We start from the raw sequence: 21,528 nt of genomic DNA on the forward strand, positions 1-21,528 counted from the left end.
TTGGTGGCATTTACAGTGAAGTATTCATTTGGGTTTGGGGCTCGTGTTCGGGGAATGCTGGGAAGACGAAGGCTGGGCAGAGATAGGTGGGTTCACATCATTTCTGCCCAAAGGGTGCTCGTGGATTAGGGGGCTGACGACAGCCTGGACAGGGACCCTAGTGGTGGCCACCCGGCTGGCTTTGTCCTAGACCCACTCCAAGTGAATGCTTAGTTCAGGGCCTTAGAGGGAGACCGAAAAGGGGGGCCAGTTGTTTCTTTGAGAGACCAAGAGCTGAGAGGAATGGCAAGTCGTACAGCAGGTAGGATAAAATCAGGAATCCAAACGATGGCAATCCCGCCGAAGGGTGGACCAAGACTAACGAGATGAACGTGACTGATTGTAAATGTTGAGACCTGTGCTGGAGTTAGGAACATCAGGTCAGGAATTCAGGCCTAGAGCCTGGTTCAGAGGCCCAGCCACCCAGGCCCTGGAGCTTCCCTCTTGCTGTCTGGTGTTGGCTGTCAAACTGCTCTGCAATCAGAGACCGCTACCCACTACACAGGCCCCAGGGGGGAGTGGAATGCCTGTCCCTGGGCTCCCTGGGTCCTAAGCCCAGCTTTGCCTCTTCCTAGCTGTGTGACCTTGGGCAAGGTGCTGAACGGTTCTGTGCCTTAGTGCCCTCATTGGATGAATGTTCGTAATAATCATCCCTTCCACACAGTGGTGTGAGGCTGAAATGAGAACATATACATAAAGTGCTTAGTAATGTATCTGGCACATGGTTTTCAACATAGATCAGCTGCTGCTGTTACTGTGTGTTAAAGTAATATGCCCATTTCTGGGTGGAACATTGGCCAGTGCACAGCCTAGGAGCCACCAGGGCTGCAGAGGGTCTGTCAGCCGTGTCCTGTTGCAAGGGGGAGTGTAGTTAAGAAAAGACCCAAATGCTGTGGGAAGAGAAGGAAGGACGTTTCCGGTGGGCCCAGTCAGAGCAGAGACCCAGCGCCGAGGGCCTTGGAGTCAGGGCTGTGACCCAGCATAGTGAGTCACAGGCCCCCCCCCCCCCCCGCCCCCGTGGAAGGGACCACTCTTTGGCTGCAATGTCCTTCCCACCTCCTTCCAGGCGACGGGCTGACCCCCTCCCCGCCCAGTTCCACTGCAGGCATGTGTGAGCCCTCCTCTCCCAGAATTCCACAGATACTTACGAGAGCACCTGCTAGTGCTGAACTCTGTTTTACTTATTTTAAATATATTGTTATTGATTTCAGAGAGGAAGTGTGTGTGTGGGGGGAAGAGAGATATTAGTGATCAGAGAGAATCATTGATTGGCTGCCTCCTGCACACCCCTGACTGGGGATTGAGCTCGCAGCCTGGGCATGTGCCCTGACCGGGAATCAAACCATGACCTCGTTGGTTCATAGGTCGATGCTCAACCACTGAGCCACACCAGCTGGGCTGAACTCTGTTGTAGAGACTGAAGAATGCAGGGCTTGAGAGAGACAAGTGAACAGCATTAGTCCTATGGAGATAACAAACGTAGGTTAAAGTGGTAGGATGAGGGTGGAGGCTCTGCCAGAAAATGGGAGTGGAAGCTGATGGATGAGGAGGAGGTAGCCGGACAGACATCCAGGGCAATGCTTTCCTGGCAGGGGAGCAGACAGTGCAAAGGCCCTGAGTGAGGAAAGGAAGCCCGTTTGGCTAGAGCACAGCTGGGTGCTTGATGTCTGGCCTGATGCGCCCACCACATTTGGCGGGTGTCACTTTTTCTTCCTCCAAGCCCACTCAGTCCTTGGTTTGCCCTCTGCTCAGTGCTGATTGTAATTGACCTTGACTCATTCCCCCATTGTAACCTCCTGTGGCCCAGGGATCTCGGTTTGTTCCTTCCTGGGCCTCCCACTGTTCGTGGCTCACTGCTGGGCTCCCAGGAAATGTGTATGCAGTGACTGTGGAGGGGAGGATATTGATCTGGGGATAGGAGCTAGGGTCAGGACCTTGCTCTGAGATGTTAGGAATCACTTCCTAGGCACCGCTGGGCCCTGACTCTGGCCCCTGTTCTCAGACACAGGCGGGATGACCTGGGCACTCAGACTGGGCCTGACTGGTAGGAAGTGTTTGTCCCTCCTGACCCTCCTCCTCAGCTGTGGGCTGGGAGGGAGAGGAGGAAGGCGGCCTAGGCCTGCCCGCCGACCTTTTCTGGAGTATAGGAGATGACGACGTCATTCTGGGAAGCAGGTGTAGCCTATGGGCCGGGGCAGGTTCGAAGCCTGATTTTGCCTTCTGTTTGGGGTTGGAAGCTCTCCAGATGTTCCAGGCTGCGCTCCCCTCCTTTCCTGCGGCCTTCACTCCATGCTCCCACCACACCCATGGGAACAGGGGGGTGCTGGTAGCTCTGTAAGAGGAGTCTGAGTGCCCTGGGCCAGAGAGCTCCCTTTGCTGGAGGACCCTGGGGCAGAAGTCAGGAGGGCGAGGAATCCCACCGCCCACCCTCTGGGGCCCTCTCCATCCTACTTCCTCTGCCTCCCATCATGGAAACATCTACTTCTCTTTTCCCAGACCTCATCGTGGCCTGCAGGGCAGCCTGATAACCAGAGAAGGCCAAGCCCTGGCTGGTCCTGCCCTCTGGGGCCCAGTTGGGAGAGGAGAGGGTTGAAGAAGGGTGGGAACAGGGGAGGAGAGCTGTGGGGGTCTTGGGTGCACTGGCTAAAGGGGGCTCTGGCACCAGTGCCGTCAGTGGGAAGAGCCTGAAAAGGCTAGAGAGGTGGTGCACACAGTTGGCCCCAGAAGGAGAGGCTAGGAGATGCCCCGAGTGGCTTGGAACCAGGGTCTGAGGTTAGCTTTGATGTGTCCACATGGAATTTCTCTTCAAATTGATATCACATATGTGTCTAGCACTGTTCTAAGTCCTGTACATATAGCTCCTTTTAAGCCTGATGATAACCCTATGGTTGTTAATTTTAGACATGTCAATTACAGATTGTCATTTTTACGGAGCAGGAACATGCGGCACAAAGAGGTTATGTAACTTGCCTAAGGTTACAAGTGATGAAGCCCGGATGTGAACGTAGGCAGCCTGAGATCTAGCATCCTGCTCTTAACTACTCTACTCTAACCTGGGCCTTCCCCTTTGGGGACTGGCATCCCTTCACAGAATATTCCTTAGAGTCCTCGTTGCTCTGGTTACAAGGCTGGGCTGCCTGGAGATGGGGTCACAGAGCTCCTGCCCTGAGGGCCTCTGAGGCATTGGGGGCTACTGGGCAGCCCCTGGGGAGAGAAGGTATTCTGCTCTGTCCTCACAATCGTTCTCTTTTCTCTGCTTACAAATGCCCTTTTGTGCATATCAGGGGGCTGAGAGCTGGATTGAGGCACCCTCACCCCAGAGTAGGCTGTAAGGCTGAGGGGCTGGGTACTGCCATGCGTCGCCATGGCTTGGAGAGGCCCCAGATGCTGTTAGCATCTCCTGGCCACAACCCCAAGAGCTGTTTGCCTAGGGCATAGGCCCCACGCTCTGATGCCCAGCCTTGGGCTGGCTTGCTCCCCTGGTAGCCTGGGTCCTGCCCCTGTCCCCACAGCTGTGTGTACTGGTCTGTGCTGTCTCCAGGGAATGTCCCTGCTGGCTGGTTTCTTCTCCGTCACACTGACTCCCCCTCTGTAGGCCTCAACCATGGACAGAGGCCAGCTCCAGCCCCTGCCTGATGTCCGGCTCCTTTCGCCAGGCCCTGGAGATCTGGAGGATGGTTTGAGTATTGCCCAAGGTCTGGCCTTCCATCCAGAGTGGTAAGTGCTCTGCTGTTGTTCTTTGTCTACCCCTGGGGCCCCTGAGCAGGTGGGGTTAGGGGGCAGAGGTGGGTGTGGAGCCGCCTGAAGTGGATGTGGTTTGGGGGGTTGAGGGGGAAGCCCTGCAGAGGTGGTAGGCGAGGTGCTGCTCAGCATGGGGAGATCTGATTTTCAGTGGTGGGGGTAATGTGGGGGTGGGGAAGGGGGAAGCCTCATTTTCTTAGCAGGATAGGTGGAGGGGGCACTCTGGGCCCTGTGACATGGGGTGATGGTGGGGGTGGGGGATGACAGCTACTCTCAAGGCAAGCATGTGCCCCGTTCCAGGAAGCTGATGGGGTGGAGTTGGGTAGTTCAGGGCCAGGCTGGGAGTATAGTGGGGCAGACATGGGGGATGGGAAGCTGGCTTGTTTCTGGGGTGCAGGCACTGCCCCAGGGGAGGGCATGAAGGGAAGGCAGGATTACCCCATTCCTCCCTGAAAGGGTACTGACCACCCCCTGCCTACTATGGCTGTCCTGAAGGTCCTGTGAGGTCTGGTAGGGGGAGGTGCCTCTGTAAATGGGAAGGATCTTGCTAACCAAGGACTGGGGGAGATCCCCCCCCCACTATTGATCCAGCATTCCTGAGGGGGAAAATCTCAGTCTTGTGGACACGGCCAGAGGGATCCTTGGATGAGGGACTGAGTTGCAGAGGGGAGATGTGACTTTTCAAGGTCCTATGGTGAGGACATGTAGAGCCAAGCTTAGAATCCAGGCTCCTGGATTCCAGGCAAGCCCAGAGGCCTGATCTGCTGTGAGGACACACCTTCTTGTCTGAGCATGCTTCCAGACAAGGCACAAGCCGATCTGCGGGGGGTGGGTGGTGGTGGTGGTGGTGGTGGTGGTGGTGGTGGTGGTGGTAATAGGAATGGCATTTCCATCAGCCCTTTCTCTGGGGACCGGGGATACTGGGATGGGGCCAAGGGCACCATAGTCCTGGTTACCGTGTTTACCTGAGGGAGCTGGAGTTCACCCTGGCACCCTGGACAGGGATCCTGTGATTCCCCTTTTCCTTCCCTGGAACAGAGAACAGAGGGCGTCTCTGAGCAACAGCCCCCTCAGGCCTTGGGAGATCTCAGATGAAGCAGGAGCTGGCTCGGTATCTCCCCCAGCCCCCCAAACGCTGCTGCCTCCTGGGGAGTTGGTGTTGAGGGTGCAGAGAGTCCCAGAGAGATGGCTGGGCTGGGGAGGGCGGGCTGCCCAGTTGGAGCCTGGATGGAAAAGGGAAAGCCCCGGGAAGCAGGGCCTCCGTTTCCAGGGCTGCCCGGGTGGTGCACCTGGCCTCATGCTGGCAGCAGGCGCTGTGCCACCCACCTCCGGCTGGGGGCAGGGAGAGGAATTACTGTAAGTGGGAGAGGCGGGTGTGCCTGGTCAGCCGGAGATCACGGCTTGGGAAGCACGTGAGTGGAGGCGACAGCAGCGGGCCAGGTATCTCTCCCTGCACTCGGCCCCCACCTCTACCCTCAGCTCAAACCCGGCATCCCGAGCTCCCAGCCTTCCCTCTGGGTACATGGCCGCCCCCACGACAGGGTTTCCCGTGTTCACCTCGTTGTCTGGGTGATCGGATGAATCTCTCACGTCAGATATACTGCCAAGGCCACCCTGAGGGGCTGCCAGCCGGGGCCCCGTGAGTGCAGGAGCTGCTGGTCTTGTGACGTGGACACCTGTCTGCCAGGCCTGGGCATGGGCCCAGGGTCACGCTCACACCGGGGCTCCCGTCAGTTGACTATTTTGGGCTCTTGCTGACCGGGGCCAAAGTCGGGCTTCAGCCAAGAGGGCCCTGAGGCAGCTCCCCCTGTCCCCAGAGGCCGCTCTGGTTTCTGCTATATAAACAGAGGAGGACATGCTGGCTTGGAGACAGCTCCACGTCCTGAGCCCGCTCAGCTGGTGCACAGCCTCCCCTGCGCAGGACAAGCTGACTGGGCAGTCACGTCTCTTCCCCCAGGGCTCCCTGAGGCCGCCGGGAAGAGCCCCCGACCGGCCTGGGATTCTCCTCCCTCGGTGCAGCTGCCCACCATGAGCCAACGCCGATTGAGAAGAGGAAACTGGTGAGTCTTAGGAATGGGGACACTGAGGCACAAGAGCCGGGCTATTTGGATCTTTCCCCATGGAGACTGTCTGCTTTGTGGTTTCTTTCGCCTTGCGAGGAGTGGGGGAGGAGGAGGGAGCCAGGGTGGCCGATGTCCTGAGGAAGGAGAGTAAGGGCTTCCCTGCAGGTGGATGATGGGAGTTGGACCTGGGGACACTTTGTGGTTGAGAACCGGGAGACGCGATGCCATCTTTCTCCTTCCTCGGAGATCTCCAATGGGGTCCTGAGCCTCCTCTCTGTCGCCCAGGTCTGGACAAGGCACTGGTGTGCTCAGGTGCGGGGGGCGGGGGGGGGGGGGGGCCTGGAGTGAGCCGGGTGTCCACCCGGGTACTTCAGCATTGGTTCTCGAGGAGGGTCCCTGGACCCCCAGCTGGCCGGGACTGGGAGGCAGACCCCTGGGCTTGGCTTCCCCGAGCTCCCCGCCCCTGCCCCACTCCCCTTGCCCAGCTCCCAGCTGGTTTGGGTGCCTGGGAAGCAGAGCTGGAGTGAGGTCTGGCAGCTCCGCCAGCCAGCTTGCCACAAACATGCTCCCCAGGCCCCAGGCCAGCGGCTCCGGCCCGGCCTGGAACAGTGGCAGCTCCTTACGTGGGAGGCTCTTGCGCGCTCCTTCTCGGTGCTTAAAAAAACAGAACCTTTTTCCCTTTCTGAACGTGAGTCTCTAAACGAATCCAGAGCCTGTGACTAAAAATACTTTAACAATAGGAAAATGCCTCAGTCTTTCCGGCTGGGGCTCATTATCAGCGGGTTTTTATTTTGGAATTTGAAATTTTGCCCAAGGTGGCTGGGTGGAGACCCTGGGCAGGGGCAGGAGAATTGGGTGGGTGTTGCTGTTCTGATGGGAGACCCTCCAAGGGAGGAGGAGGGAATGGCTGGCCAGGAGCTGAGCAGACGGAGGGGCACAGGAGGGGTCTTGAGGAGGGTGCACAGGAGGTGTGGGCTGTCCTTTGCCAAAGGAACTCCGTGATCCTGTCTGCGTTTCCCAGCTCTGGCTGTTCTTCCTGAAGTCGAATCTTATTCCTCTGTGCTGTATGTTAATTCCGTCTGGCCGAGAGGGAAGTGGGGTTGAGAAATCACTGGACTAAAAATGACCTCTATGGACAGAGGCCTGCCCTCCTTCATTAACTAGCTTTCTTCAGAGTATTGAGCACTTGCTGCATACAGAGTCTGGAATTTTCTGGTGCTGGGTGGAGCCACCTCTCTGGGCACACTCTCATTTCCTTTCACTCAAGCCCTGTTTTTCTCTGGTTCTTAAAGAAGGGGGGTGCCGGCTCCCCAGGTTAGCTGAGGACCCTGGTGTCTGTTTCCTTTCCCTGCGGCCTAGGATCCTGCTGCAGGTCCCTAGAACCCCCATCCCTAGACGGTGCTCCACTTCACTGTTGAACCTCGCCGCCCCCCGCCCCCTTAGCAGAGTGAATTCTCACAGCGCTGGGACTTGTGATGCTGTCTGCATTGGACAGATGAGGAAACAGTCTCGGAGAGGGCAAGGGCCTGGTCGCACACCAGGTTTGCTGGCTCCTGGTCACAGATGCCTCTGAGAGCTCCTCTGTCTTTTGCCCCGGCCAGGGGCTGGGGTGAGAGGTGGGGGGCAGTGGCTAACCTGCCCACATCGTTGGGAGCCTGTTTTCAGGGAGATAACATATGTCCGTGGGAAGCCCCCTGGGACAGTAGGCAGTGTGTTCCCACCCCCAGCACAAACCCCCTGCCCACGGTCAGGGCAGGAAGAGGAAGTGGCCAGGTCAGGGCAGGCATAGGTCCTGGGGCTGAGGCGGGGAAGGTCCCCTGGCCACTTCTCAGAGAGAGGAGGCACAGCTCACTCTCTCTGCCCACCCCGGGGTGGGTGTGGAGGCCTGTGGGTGGGGGTGGTTTTGGTGAAAGGGGGGCAAGTTCCTGCCCTCTGCACAGCAGTGGAGGGGGCACCCTGAGGTCAGGGGCCAGCGTGGGAAAGGGGCTGTGCAGTTCCACTTCCTCCATCCTCTATTCACTCAACTCCACGCCCTCCCTCTGGGCTGGGAACATTGGCTACCCAGTTGGGACGGCCCTGGGCTACTACTGTTGAGGATGCATGAGGGGTCCCCCTGCCAAGTTGGGGGAGACAGGGCCTTGCTCTCATGTTCACACATTGGTGGGGGACGGGTGTGGCTGAACACACGATAAGTCCCCTAAGATGTGACTAGGAGGGGCAAGGGCCTAGTGAGTTGTTCAGAAAACATACTATGTGTGTGAGGACCCCTCTCTAATGTCAGAGACCATGGCCTCTCCCAGCTGTAGTTGTGTTCTGAGTATGTAGCATGAGAACAAGTACATCACGAGAAACAGCCGCTGCTCCTCTGTGATTTCAGAGACACACACTCGAATGAGTCAATTCCAGCGGCATCTGTACCATTTACATATAGATATTGTTTTCATTGAGGCGTGACTGTTTTTTAGTTACGCTTTTATTTTTGAAAGTATAATATATGTACCACAAAGCATGCAAATGACAGGTGTGATAGTTTAAGAGTATAGTTTCATGACTTTTCCAGAGTGGGTGGCCATGTCCAGATTGTGAGCCAGAAGGTTTCCAGTCCCCCCGAAGACCCCCTCCTGGCACCACTATCTTCGATTTACCGATGCTTGTGTGTACCTGGTTCTGTGGTGCCCTTATAAGAAACAAGGGGGCACTGGGTCCAGCACAAAACTGAGAGTTAGGGGACCTGAGTGTGAGTCCTGCTCCCAAGCCTCCATCTCTTCATTTATAAAATGTGGGTCAGAATTCTCCTGGACGGCTGAGGAGAGGGTTCGTGGAAGAATCCATGTGAAGTGCCCTGGGCTGACCCTTGATCGGTATTCCCCGTGTCCCCAACCCCCAGTGAGGAGGTGCTTACTATTACGTGAGGCTGACCCAGGGGTGGCACATGAGCTGCCTTAGAGGATCAGCAGGGTTAGAACAGAAGGAAGAGGAGCAATGTGCCCAGGTGGTGGGGGGAAGGTTTAACCCAAGGTCCTTATATGGGGGCAGTGGGGAGGGGAGGAGAGTTGTGAGGGCGCATTGGTGGGCTGGGCCTGCAGTGGGAGCCTGACATGGTGGCTGTCTTATCTCCAATGTGACATCTTCCATCCCTGCCCTTCCTGTGTTATCCTGGCCCTTCCTTACCTTCTGGTTCTCCCCTCTAGTTTTGGATACATCTCTCATCATTACCTGTTTCATCATTACCTGTCCCCCCACCCCCCACCAGAGCTGTTTCACTCTTGAAGGCTGGGCTTCTTGAAAGAGGGGAGGGTCCCTTAGGAGTCTCTGTGCAGCCTGGGACTAGCTTATGGTCTAGGTCTCCCAAAGTCTGCATCAAATATGCCTTTCTTTCCCCACAGTCCTGCCTTAGCCAGATGCCACCCCCTTCAGAGTCCACCTCCTCTGGAGGCCATCTGGCCAGCAGGGATGAGCCCAGGTCCCCAAGCCCCTCCCCTCTCCCCCTCTCTCTTAAGCTAGGTGTTCCACAGGGGTGCCCCATGGTGGCCCTGGCTGTGCTCCCACAGAGGGACTCCACCTTTGTCTCCTGTTTTCAGAGTGTAATGTGTTTAGACCTCCCAGCTCCCCTCCCCTCCTACAAGCGTGGCCAGGTGGCAGATGCAGTTGCCTCCCCTCCCCTCCCCTCTGCCTTTGGAGCAGCAATACTGCAGCCTGCAAACCTGCAGCAGCCGGGGAAGGTGGGGCCTGGGCTGCAGACACAGATCCGGAGGCCAGGGCTGAGATGTGGAGATTTAGCCAGGGCCCTGGACAGCTCCTCAGCACATGCGCGCTCCCTGGGGCTCCTGGGTGGGCCTCCCCGCGAGAGCAGGGGAAAGGACAGTGGTCGGGAGGAAAGGCAGGTGCTAGGGCTCCAGGCTGGCCCAGTTCTCAAAGAACTGTTAAGGCTGGGCGTGAGCACATGCAGCTAACACACCTGCTTGGCTGATGGGGGATGGAGGGAAGAACGCTGATCTGGCGAGTCATCTTTTGCTGACATATTAAAATTATTTTTATTTTTTGAGGAAGGCCGTGTTGGTTGGGAGGAAGTGTCCCAGGGCGGGCTGGGGGACTGGGCGGCCAGCCCAGTTTCATCAGCCCGGACTTGCTGTGTGTGCCTGAGCCGGGTGCAGATCCTCGGAGAGCCCTTGGGTCCTAATCTGCAAAATGGGAGGACATGAATGATATTAGTGGTCAAGCCTTTTTTTTTGTTAAGCTGAATCCTTTTTTTTTTTTTTTTTTTTTTCCTGAGCAAAATCTTATGCCAAGGCCCAAGACAAAGAAAAATTTTGGCTTAAGTGGGGTGGAGATCCTGGATGGTCCCGTTGGCATTATCCTGCCCGTGCTTCCCCTTTACCCAGGTGGCCTTGAAGGGTGTCTGGAAGATGGTTTGGGAGAAGACAGCGCTCTCTGAAGACTGGTCCACACTGAGATTGTATGCTGTAATAGGGGTGTTCTGGCAGGTCCTGACCACATCACGGAATGGGATTGGTGTTCCGTGAAGACTGCTCCATCCGGGTGCACAGTGGGGTTTGGGAAGTGGAGACAAGCTGGTTAAGGGGTGGTTTTAGTTTTCTTAATGGGTGTGGGCAAGGAAAAGCAGAGGTCACTGGCCTCACTCGGCTGGTCTGCTGCTGCTGCCTTCAGGTACCATTGAGGCATGGCTGTGGCTGGCAGTAGGAACTGGGGACCCAAGAGAGGTTCCAAAATAGAATTTCAGGAAAAAATGAAAAGTTGCATGTAGGGCATCAGGAGCAGAAGTGGGGTAACGAATAGTACACAGATGACAAGCACTGCTTGGAACAGACGAAGTTTGAGGTGCTGGCTGGACCTTTGAGTGGACAGAAGTGGGGGCTGGAAGACAAGGGTGTGGGGAACCTGAGACGGAGGTGAGGATGGATGTGAGGAGCAGAAAGTGTCTCCAGGGTAGAGGGAATTGCTGTAGGGTGCCCAGATGAGGTGAGAGTGGGGCCCAGGGGTGCCGGCTCAGTGGAAGCAGAAACTCCATGTTGACTTGCAGGGGAGAAGGGGGCTGGGTTGGGCCCCAGTGTGTGTGTGTGTTCTCCTTATGAATATTAGCCCTTCCTTCCTCTCTTTCCTAGCAGGTAAGGGCTCCCAGGCGAGGGGCAGGATGGGGGTGGAGGGGTGACAGCCAGACCAGGGAAGGTTCCAGGTGGCTGCAGCCCGGCCTGTGCCCTGATATAGCCCTGATACAGGGCTGGTCAGAGCTTTGCACAGGTGTTGGAGGTGAGGTGGCAGTGTGGGTAATCCCTCATGCGGGACAGGGGAAGGCGAGAAAAGATCCCCTAGAAATGCAGTCAGTGGGGATCACCCCCGTGGGCCACCACCTTTCTGTGTGACCTTGAACAAGTGCCGTATTTCTGAGTTTGTTTATTTATAAAATGGGGAAGAGTCTGCACAAATTCGAAAAAATTTCTCAGGCTCAACCCAATTCTGAAATTCGGTAATTTCCCACCAGAGTTCACTCAGCCTGGAAGGGACTGTGGTGGGGACTGGTGAGAAATGAAGTTCAGCGGGTGGGGTAGAGCCCATTGGTCCACCTTCCGCCTGGCAAACCCCTGCCCTCCGGAAGGTATTTTGCATAGGAAATTGCGGGGGAGAGAATAAGGCTCTTACTGATCCTTGGGGCAACCTCTCAGCCCCAGACCCCGCCGGGGAGACTCTCTGCAGGGGGAGACCGGTCAAGTGCACAGGGCTGAGGTGGGGCGCAGGTTCTTCAGGTGTGTCCCCGAGTTGCCCGCCCCAATCCCAGGCCTCCAGGAAGGACTTGGGAGGGTGCCAGGCGGAGCCGGCCCAGGGAGCCGGCCCAGGGAGCGGCTGGAGGGTGAGGAGATCCTCGTCGGGGAAGCCCTGCGGCCGCGGCTCCAGAGCGCCCTCTCCTTGGGTTCTGGCCCTCCAGCCGGTTATTTCGGACCCGGGGACCCCGGGCCGGGCCCTGGGTCCCGCGGGGGAGCCTCGGGAGTCCACGAGTTGCTATTTTTAGCCGGCGCGGCGGGCGCGAGGGGACTATTTATAGATCAAACAGTCCGCGCTCCCTGCGTCAATGGAACCCCGCGTGCGTCACCCGCGCAGACATTCCAGGCCCCCCTCTTGCTCCGCCCCCTCGGGCTCCCCGGCCTGCGCCGCCTCCCGCCGGAACCGCACCGCCCCCCGCGCCCTTGTATGGCCAGGGCTAGCCGGCCGTGCGTCAGAGGCGCCCCCGCCCCTCCCCGTGCGTCACGGAGCGCTTAAGAGGAGGGTCGGCTCCGCCGGGGAGCCCCAGCGGTGGCGGCTGCGAAAGTTAGGGGAGTGTGCGGACGGCAGGAGCGCACTCGGCGTCAGGCACCGACTCGGGGTGCTGGTCCCGGCAGGAGCGCACTCGGCGTCAGGCATCGACTCGGGGTGCTGGTCCCGGGCTGGGGAAGCAGGAGCCGGCCGGGTAGGTACCCCCGCGGGGAGCGCGCAGCTCCTCAGCGCTCTCTGTCTTGGTGTTTCGGGGTGTTGCATGAAGGAGATGGGTGTACGCGCGGGTAGAAAGGATGTTGTAGGGTGCAGCTCTGGAGTTGTCGGGGAGCAGCTGGAGCGGAGCAAGGACCCAGACTGGACTAGAGTCTGCTTGGTGCGGAGGGTAGTGTCTGTGCAAGGTGGAAGCCTCAGGGGGTTAGGGTTGGCGCCAGGAGTCGGGACTTGTCCAGTAGGAAGCTGTCTGTAGTTCAGTCTCCCAGGGTGCTCAACTGGGCACCCAGCGCCCTGGACTGAGGTGCTGGTGGGGTTTTCAGTACAGCGGGGGGGAGGGGGGGGAGGTACAGAGAGCTTCAGCTGCTGGGATCCGTTGGATTTCCAAAAGGGTCTCCTTCGTTCCAGCTTGTCAGCCCCCTCCCCATGCTCCTAGTAGTTTTCTTAACAATTAGGAGGCTGCGGCTTAGCTCGCAGGATACAGCCTGAAGTTTCTGCCCCAACTATGTTAGCAGACCCCTGGGTTGCCCAAGGAAATGGCCAGCATTGGTGGCTGAACAGTGGAGGGGGTGCCGTTGCATGATGGGATAAGAAAGTCTTCTTGGGGTAGGAGCAGGGTCTCTGGAGGAACAAGGAAACGTGTTTTAGCTGTAGCTTGGATCCTGTGTGTGTGTGTCTGTGGGATATGTGGAAACCCTGGTCCTTGGGGATGCTGGATGTCAGTTACCAATGTTGGGGTCTCTGGTGTGGTGCTATCTGGAGGATACTCCGATCCTTCTACCCCCAGAGTCACTGTTGGATCAGACAGGTAGGGTGCAGCCTCAGGCGGGTTCAGCATAACAGGTGCAAGCCACATTGTTGCCAGGACCTGCCTGGAGCCGGATTCGCCCCCTCCCTCCTTCAACCCCGCCCCTTCCTCCTCCCTGTGGGACTTTGCTGTCGTCTCCACCCCCATGTGGGTCTGTTTCTTGTGCCTTTAAGTACCTGCATGGGGGGGTGTGGGTATAGGTTGGTGGGGGTTGATCCGGATGTGGGACGTCCAAGTGGAGAAACAGGATTTGAATAAAGCTGGAACGCCCAGCCCTTCGTGGCTGCTGCCTCTCCTCCACCCCAAACCCATCCCTGCCCCGGCTTTCCTAGTGCAGGCAGACGTGGCCACCTTATCTCTCGCAGGTGCTGTGTGCTGTGGACAGGTGCTGCTGGGTGGGTGGGGCCAGAGCTTCCTGGGGCTCTGTTGTCTGGGTTGCTTGTGGGAGTGTTAGGTCAGGGTGGTGCTACCCTCTCTAGGGCCCACGGAGGTGGGAGAAAGGCTAGAGCCCGAGGACTCTTTGGGTTCTTTGCCCCTTCCTGCTGCCCCCCTTGATTACGGTGCTCTGTTCCAGCTTGCTTTCTTACCCAGCGTCCCTCCCTGACTGGTGAGGCCAGAGCTGTGCAGACCCCAGGCGTGGAGGTGGGATGGGAAACTGTCCTGGGGCCCTTCTCTGTTCGTTTATGACCAGTCTGGGAACTTACGGGATTGGGGTGGGGGTGGGGTGTAACCCCATTGTCTGAGCTCCTGAGTTTTCAGAGCACAGACACCCTTTCACGGAGGGACCCGGGCAGGGCAGGATGTCTTCTCCCTGCATAGCCACTTCCCGTCTCCTGGTGCACTCTGGGAGCTCTCTTATAAAAATCACAGAGAAAAATGCTGGGGGGGGGGGGGGGTAGCAGAGAAATTCCTCTTAGGGACTGTCCATTCTCCCGGACATCCAAGGGGCTGTTCTCTCCTCCCTCCTGCCTCCTCTCAGCCTCTCTCTCTTCAGCATATGGCCTTTAAAGGTCTGGAGCCAGGTTACCCAGCCCCTGGGGAGCTGGGGACGGGGTGAGGAGTCCTGGGCTCTCTTCCTCTTTGCCTCTGGGAGCATCCCAGGCAAGTGCAGGGAGGGTGCCCGTCCCCAGATGGCAGGACCGGTGTGCGTGTGGGATCCGCAGCCTTTGCTCCGTGTGCAGTGTGGGGGCAGGGACACGAGACAGGCCCATTGCTGCTTAGGCCTCTTTCTGAGGCCCTGGGGCCTTCACCCCCAGCTCCTCTCCCGTGTGCAGGGTGTCCTTCCCAGGTATGGGGTGGGGGGGCGGGGCGGGGGGCCGGGCGGCGGGCCGGGAAGAGGGGGAGTTTTGCAGAGGTTAGGCGGTGCCTGGGAATACTCCCAGAAGTGCCCGATTGGAGAAACAGCATATCTGTTCCTGGGGACTGAGCTGAGGCCGAGCCTGGCTGCTTCTCCCACCCACCCTTCTCCCAGCCCCCACCCATGCCTTCCCCGGCGAGGGAGGGCAGGGCGCTGGAGGAACACAGCTTCCCCCTGTTCTGACGGAGAGATTCTGGCTGGGTGCCTTCCCCAGGGCTCCCAGGCTGACTGGGTGTGGCAGGCCTTCCGACCGAGACCACTCTCGCTGGGCCTCTGCTCAGCGGCTTTCTGTGACAAGGAGTGGGGATGGTGCTGTGGCCGGGGGCCAGGACTCTCCTGGGTTCTGGGGTTGACTTAGTGGCTCTGACACCTCAGGGTCTCATGTCTGGCTGGCCTTCCTGCCACCTGGCTGCTCAGGGGTCTGTCTTTAGAGTCAGGCTTCAGGCTTCTCTCACTGACGCCCCTCCGCGGTGTCTTCCCTCTCCAGAGATGCCCTGTATCCAAGCCCAATATGGGACACCAGCACCAAGCCCAGGACCCCGTGACCACCTGGCAGTTGACCCCTTGACCCCCGAGCTCAGCAAGCCCACCATGGACCTGGCCAGCCCCGAGGCGGCTCCCACTGCGCCCACGGCCCTGCCCAGCTTCAGCACCTTCATGGACGGCTACACGGGGGAGTTTGACACCTTCCTCTACCAGCTGCCGGGAACAGCCCAGCCGTCCTCCTCGGCCTCCTCCTCGGCCTCCTCCACATCCTCGTCCTCAGCCACCTCCCCGGCCTCTGCTTCCTTCAAGTTCGAGGACTTCCAGGTGTACGGCTGCTACCCCGGCACCCTGAGCGGCCCGCTGGATGAGACCCTGTCCTCCAGCGGCTCCGACTACTATGGCAGCCCCTGCTCAGCCCCGTCACCACCCACGCCGGGCCTTCAGCCACCCCAGCTCTCTCCCTGGGACGGCTCCTTTGGCCCCTTCTCACCCAACCAGACTTACGAAGGCCTGCGGGCATGGACAGAGCAGCTGCCCAAGGCTCCGGGGCCCCCCCAGCCGCCGGCCTTCTTTTCCTTCAGCCCCCCCACTTGCCCCGGCCCCAGCCTGGCCCAGAGCCCCCTGAAGATGTTCCCCTCGCAGGCCACCCACCAGCTGGTGGAGGGAGAGAGCTACTCCATGCCAACGGCTTTCCCAGGCCTGGCGCCCGCTTCTCCACACCTCGAGGGCCAGGGGATGCTGAGCGTGCCCGTGACCTCAGCCAAGTCCCGGAGCGGGGCCCCGGCTGGAAGCGAGGGCCGCTGTGCCGTGTGCGGGGACAATGCTTCGTGCCAGCATTACGGAGTCCGCACCTGTGAGGGCTGCAAGGGCTTCTTCAAGGTACTGGGCTGCCCTGGGGGTGGCTTTTCATGAGGAGGGGGGACAGGCTGGCCTCTCACCCCCGTGGGTCTGTGGGAGCCTCCTGTGGGTTCTCCCAGCGAGTCCTGCTTTTCAGGAAAGGTCCCCAGGAAGTGGCCAGGGGGACTGCAGTGTGATGGAGAGAGGGTGAGATAGGGGCAGAGGGTGTGGGCTGCAGGCGTCCTCCAGAGGGTACGTGCTAATGGCCAGCCTCTGGTTTCCCTCTGCCCATCCTCCGCGAATCAAGGCCCTGGTGGGAAGGGGCCCCAGGCGCTCGCTCGCTCTCCCTCGCTCGTGTTCCTGGCAGGAGATGAAAGGATCTGGGAAGAGGGCTTGGTGCTCGAGGGCTGGGGGTGGACTTGGGAACAGGCTGTGTGTTTGTCCCAGCACTGGGTGCCTGCTTAGCTTCCCGTCACCACCCCCCTCCCCCCCTCCACGGCCCTCTCTTGTCTGCCTCAAGGAAGGGACAGGCGGATGCAGGCACAGGAGCAGTGCAGGTGTCTGGGCTGCCAGGGAGCCCCTCGCCCCCAGTCTGGGGTCCTAGGGGTCTTCCTCCTGATGTGGAAGCCTCCCCCAGTGTCCCCAAGACTTTCCTTCTCCCCCCACCCTCCACCTCTCCCTCCCCTGCCACCCAAATGTTAGAAAAATAGCTGTGAACAGAGAGTGCTTTTGTCTAGGATGGCAGCAGGATCTGGACAGGCCCCCCCCCGGCTCCCCCTCCCCACACGCTCTGACAGCCTGTTCCGTGTTGCCCCCCCTCCAGCGCACAGTGCAGAAAAATGCCAAGTACATCTGCCTGGCTAACAAGGACTGCCCTGTGGACAAGAGGCGGCGAAACCGCTGCCAGTTCTGCCGCTTCCAGAAGTGCCTGGCTGTGGGCATGGTGAAGGAAGGTGGGTGGTGGGACATGCCACGGGACAGCGCTGGGCCTGACGGGTGTGGCGGGCGGAGGCCCCGGCGTCCGTCCCGGTGGGCCGCGGGGGAGGGCGCGCCCGGACCCTGTGTCTGCCCCACCTCTGGTCCCCCTGCCTTGCTTACCGGGGCGGTCCCCGTTGGGTCCCCTGGGTCTCAGGGGCTCTAGGTCCTTGGTCTTCCCAGCATTGTGCACGTCCTGGGCTGAGAGGCCCTTCCGGGGGGGTCTCTCCCTCCCTTCCTCACCCCTGCCATTTCTCTGCAGTGGTCCGGACAGACAGCCTGAAGGGGCGGCGGGGGCGGCTCCCTTCCAAGCCCAGGCAGCCCCCAGATGCCTCCCCTGCCAATCTCCTCACTTCCCTGGTCCGGGCGCACCTGGACTCCGGGCCCAGCACAGCCAAACTGGACTACTCCAAGGTGAGCCCCCAGCCCACACCCAGTGCCTCCGTGCAGGTTACCAAGGCCCCTCTTCAGCTGTTGGACACGTTGAAGGAGGAGCAGCCCCTGTGGCTGGCCAGATGGGAAAATGTGCCCCCTTGGGTGGGTGGCCAGTTAGAAACATGTGCTCCTCCCAGCAGCCTCTGCCCTGGGTGAATATGTCAGAATTGGGAGGCGCGCGGTGGGCGGGATCTCAGTTCCTCTCTCACCGCCGAGGTCCGGCCTCTGAGGCACGAGGTGGCTGTGCATGGTGGCCCTGGCCCAGGGCCCTACGTGGCATGCTGACCCCTCTGGACCGCCCCCTAGTTCCAGGAGCTGGTGCTGCCCCACTTTGGGAAGGAGGACGCCCGGGATGTGCAGCAGTTCTACGACCTGCTCTCGGGGTCCCTGGAGGTCATCCGCAAGTGGGCCGAGAAGATCCCGGGCTTTGCGGAGCTGTGCACCGGCGACCAGGACCTGCTGCTGGAGTCGGCCTTCCTGGAGCTCTTCATCCTCCGCCTGGCCTACCGGTGAGCTGCCTGCCGTCTGCCCGGCCTTGCCCCGCCCCGGCTGCCCTGCCTGCCCGGGAGCCCCCCTGACCACCACCTGCCTCCCCGCCCTCCAGGTCTAAGCCAGCCGAGGGGAAGCTCATCTTCTGCTCCGGCCTGGTGCTCCACCGGCTGCAGTGCGCCCGGGGCTTCGGCGACTGGATTGACAGCATCCTGGCCTTCTCTCGGTCCCTGCACGGCCTGGTTGTGGACGTCCCTGCCTTTGCGTGCCTCTCCGCGCTTGTCCTCATCACAGGTGAGTGGCCAGTCCTGGGGGCTGGGGAGGGCCTGAGGGCCCTGGTGGGCTGGCATCTGACACTGTGGGCAGGAGGCAGAGCCGGGGCTTGGTCCCAGCTGCACGTGACTGCAAAGCCCAGGCCAGTCTGTGAAGGATCCCAAGCGACCCAAGAGCCAGACTGTGTAGGTGTTGTGTGTGGCCTAGGGCTGTGCTTTATTTTTAAAGTCTTACCTGGATGACGTTGCATAACTGCACAGATGATACATTTTCACAAACGAAGCACACCCGTGTAACCAGCACCTGGGTCACGACACAGGCATGACCAGTCCCCCAAAAGCCCTCCTTGTGCCCCCGACCCCCAGGGGTAACCCCATCCTGACCTCTGACAGTACAGGTTCCCTGTGGCTCTTGTGTGCTTTCTGTAAATAGAATTGTGCAGGATGGGCTCTGGGTGTTCAATGCAGGGGTTTTCAGATCTCCCTCTTTTATTATTTATTTATTTTCGTCAATCCTCACCCAAGGATATTTTTTCCATTGATTTTTAGAGAAAGTAAAAGGGAGGGAGGGAGGGGGGGAGAGAGAAACATCCATGTGAGAGAGACACACTTCCATTGGTTGTCTCCCACATGTGCCCCCACCAGGGCTGGGGATCCAACCTGCAGCCCAGGTACATGCCCTTGACCAGGAATTGAACCCGTGACCCTTCACTGAGTGGGCCAGCACTGTAACCACTGAGCAACACCAGCCAAGGTTATGCTTTATTTTTTTTAAAGCACCAGAATCTGCCCCATCCCATTTTTACTTAAATTTCACAGGGGACCCCGCAGGATCTGAGGCCTCTGTGGGTGTGAGGCCAGCTGTCCCTGGAGCGGGCCTCTAGGGCACCCCTGCTCAGCTCCAGGGCTTCTTGGAACAGTTTGGGGAACAACACTGGCCTCGTCAGAAAACCTGGCTAGGATTTCCTTTCTTTTTCGTGACCTTGGGCAAGGCATCGACCCTCTCTGGGCCTCAGTTTCTCCCCCGGGAAGATGAGGATAATGAGTGTTACCGCCTTCCTAGACTTCTGATGAGGCTCCAAAGTGGCTTTGTGTGTGTGTGGACGTGCTTGTGCAAAGTGCTGGAGGAGTATGAGGGACGGTTAGTGGCAGTGGTTTTGGGGGCCTGGGTGAGGCCAGGTCTTGGAGGGGTCCAGTCCAGGGTGGTTAATCCTGTGCCCTCCTCGCAGACCGGCACGGGCTGCAGGAGCCTCGGCGGGTGGAGGAGCTGCAGAACCGCATCGCCGGCTGCCTGAAGGAGCACATCGCGGCGGTGGCGGGCGAGCCCCAGCCGGCCAGCTGCCTGTCCCGCCTGCTGGGCAAGCTGCCCGAGCTGCGGACCCTGTGCACCCAAGGCCTGCAGCGCATCTTCTACCTCAAGCTGGAGGACTTGGTGCCCCCTCCGCCCATCGTCGACAAGATCTTTATGGAGACGCTGCCCTTCTGACCCCAGCCTGGGGACACGTGTGCACCGCGCGTGCACCTCCGACGCCGCCCCACGTGCCTTGAGCCCATGGCCCTTGGATCCCCCGGAGTACCGCCCCCCCGCCGGGGCTGGAGCTGCAGACTGACTGGCCTCCTCACATACTCTGGGAGGTCACCCCCTGGAAGAGGGGGATGCATCCATGGGGGAGACCCCTACTATTTGTCTTACCCTCCCATCCCAGCCCTGGCCTTCATGTTTTTGTAAGATAAACCGTTTTTAACACACACTGCTGTGCTGTAAATAAGCCAGATGCTGCTGTAAATACAGGAAGGAAGAGGTTGAGGTTGGGGGGAGGGTGAGAGGGAGGGATGGGACCCACCAGCCTGGGCAAGCCTTTCCCAGTCTCTTCCTACTGACTCTCTCTGGCCACCTCCTTCCACATGTACATAAACTGACTCGAGGAGGAAGACAAATGACAGATTCTGACATTTATATTTGTGTATTTTCCTGGATTTATAGTATGTGACTTTTCTGATTAATATATTTAATATATTGAATAAAAAATAGACATGTAGAGGAAACTGGGGTTCTGTCTATCTCTGACACCCGCGCCCCCCCCCCCAATTACATAAGAGACAGGTGAGCCCTAACTGGTTTGGCTCAGTGGATAGAGCGTCGGCCTGCGGACTGAAGGGTCCCAGATTCAATTCACGTCAAGGGCATGTACCTTGGTTGCGGGCACATCCCAGTAGGGGGTGTGCAGGAGGCAGCTGATCGATGTTTCTCTCTCATCGATGTTTCTAACTCTCTATCCCTCTCCTTTCCTCTCTGTAAAAAAAAAATCAATAAAACATTTAAAAAAATCTATATATAAAAAAAAGAGACAAGTGACTGGGTAAACCTTGGATATCACCAGCCTGACCTACCAGGCCTCAGTTTACTCTTTTGTACAAGGTGGATAATAATGGCATCGGCTTCCTGGGGCTGTTCTCCAGAAGCACTGAGACCAGAGCCTGAACTAGAAAGCCTCCGGTAATCTGGGGCCGCAGTGGAGGCCGGCTGGCAGGGAAATAACATCCAAGTCCTGCCCTGGGGCAATGATCTCTGATTTGGCTTCCGCGTCGGTAAAACAGAGGGGCGGAGCCTACCTCGTGTTGCTGCTGGAATCCCGGAGTGTGGGTGTGGGGCTGGGCCAGGGCAGCCCGGAATGATGGTGACAGCTGTTTTTAGTACACGTTTTTTCCATCCTCTTCTTCGGCATTCTTCCCCACATGCCTCACAGCCCAGCGTCAGGACCCAGGTCGCTGGCAGGCCTTGACTTCTTGGCAAGAAGAGTGTTCTGAGGTCCCTACCTGTGCCCAAGTGTCCCTGTGTAGGTGTTCCTTCCCCCAAGCTCATCAGCTGCTTCATAAGCTGGATTAAAAGGCAGCTTTCCTAGCCCTGGCCGGTGGGTTCAGTGGTTAGAGCGTTGAACCGCGGCACTGAGGGGTCTCAGGTTCGATTCCTCAAGAGCATGTACCTGGGTTTCGCGTTCGCTCCCTACCCCCAGTTGGGATGTGTCTCTCTCACATCGATGTTTCTCTGTCTCTCCCTCCCTCCCTTTCACTCTCTCTGAAAAGCAATGGGGACGATATCCTCAGGTGAGGATTAACAAAAAGTGAAATAAAAAATAAAAATGAAATGCAGATTTCGAGACGACCTCACAGATTCAGACGGGCAGCCCTGGCTGGGTAGGTCACTGGGTGAGAGCAGTGGTCGGCAAACTCATTAGTCAACAGAGCCAAATATCAACAGTACAACGACTGAAATTTCTTTTGAGAGCCAAGTTTTTTAAACTTAAACTTCTTCAAAATAGACTCACCCAGGCCGTGGTATTTTGTGGAAGAGCCACACTCAAGGGGCCAAAGAGCCGCATGTGGCTCGCGAGCCGCAGTTTGCTGACCACTGGGTTAGAGCCTTGTCGTGATACCCCGAAGTTGCAGGTTGGTTCCAGTCAGGGCACCTACAGGAATCAACCAATGAAAGCATAAATAGTACGGGCAGCTGTTCTCATCACTAGGGGGCTTCGAGATCTGTAGGGACCA

The 21,528-nt window shown here is 58.6% G+C and overlaps 1 protein-coding gene across 3 annotated transcripts; it reads left to right on the forward strand.

Annotated features, from left to right (window-relative positions):
• The first annotated feature begins 5,666 nt into the window (after positions 1-5,666).
• On the forward strand, positions 5,667-20,048 carry NR4A1 (nuclear receptor subfamily 4 group A member 1). 3 transcript variants are annotated; one of them, XM_079775630.1, is made up of 7 exons: positions 5,667-5,840; positions 14,973-15,850; positions 16,632-16,761; positions 17,046-17,197; positions 17,525-17,727; positions 17,823-18,001; positions 19,209-20,048. In XM_079775630.1, the coding sequence occupies exons 2-7, from the start codon at positions 14,975-14,977 to the stop codon at positions 19,463-19,465; spliced, it is 1,797 nt and encodes a 598-aa protein (XP_079631756.1). In that variant the 5' UTR covers positions 5,667-5,840; positions 14,973-14,974; the 3' UTR covers positions 19,466-20,048. The 3 variants fall into 3 exon arrangements, with proteins under 3 accessions (XP_079631756.1, XP_079631755.1, XP_079631754.1); XM_079775629.1 differs by lacking the exon at positions 5,667-5,840 and adding an exon at positions 12,116-12,303 and having other exon boundaries at positions 19,209-20,046; XM_079775628.1 differs by lacking the exon at positions 5,667-5,840 and having other exon boundaries at positions 12,310-15,850; positions 19,209-20,047.
• Positions 20,049-21,528: the final 1,480 nt, after the last annotated feature.

The sequence above is a fragment of the Cnephaeus nilssonii genome, assembly GCF_951640355.1.
Source record: "Cnephaeus nilssonii genome assembly, chromosome: 6".
In the NCBI taxonomy this organism is placed as follows: Eukaryota; Metazoa; Chordata; class Mammalia; order Chiroptera; family Vespertilionidae; genus Cnephaeus; species Cnephaeus nilssonii.

Excerpts from the sequence above, each read along its gene's own strand:
- NR4A1 (XM_079775628.1), top strand. The coding sequence starts at position 14,792 with ATGGTGCTGTGGCCGGGGGCCAGGACTCTCCTGGGTTCTGGGGTTGAC. Across the intron at positions 15,851-16,631 it reads GCTGCAAGGGCTTCTTCAAG|CGCACAGTGCAGAAAAATGC; the intron begins GTACTGGGCTGC and ends CCCCCCCTCCAG. Across the intron at positions 18,002-19,208 it reads CGCGCTTGTCCTCATCACAG|ACCGGCACGGGCTGCAGGAG; the intron begins GTGAGTGGCCAG and ends CCCTCCTCGCAG.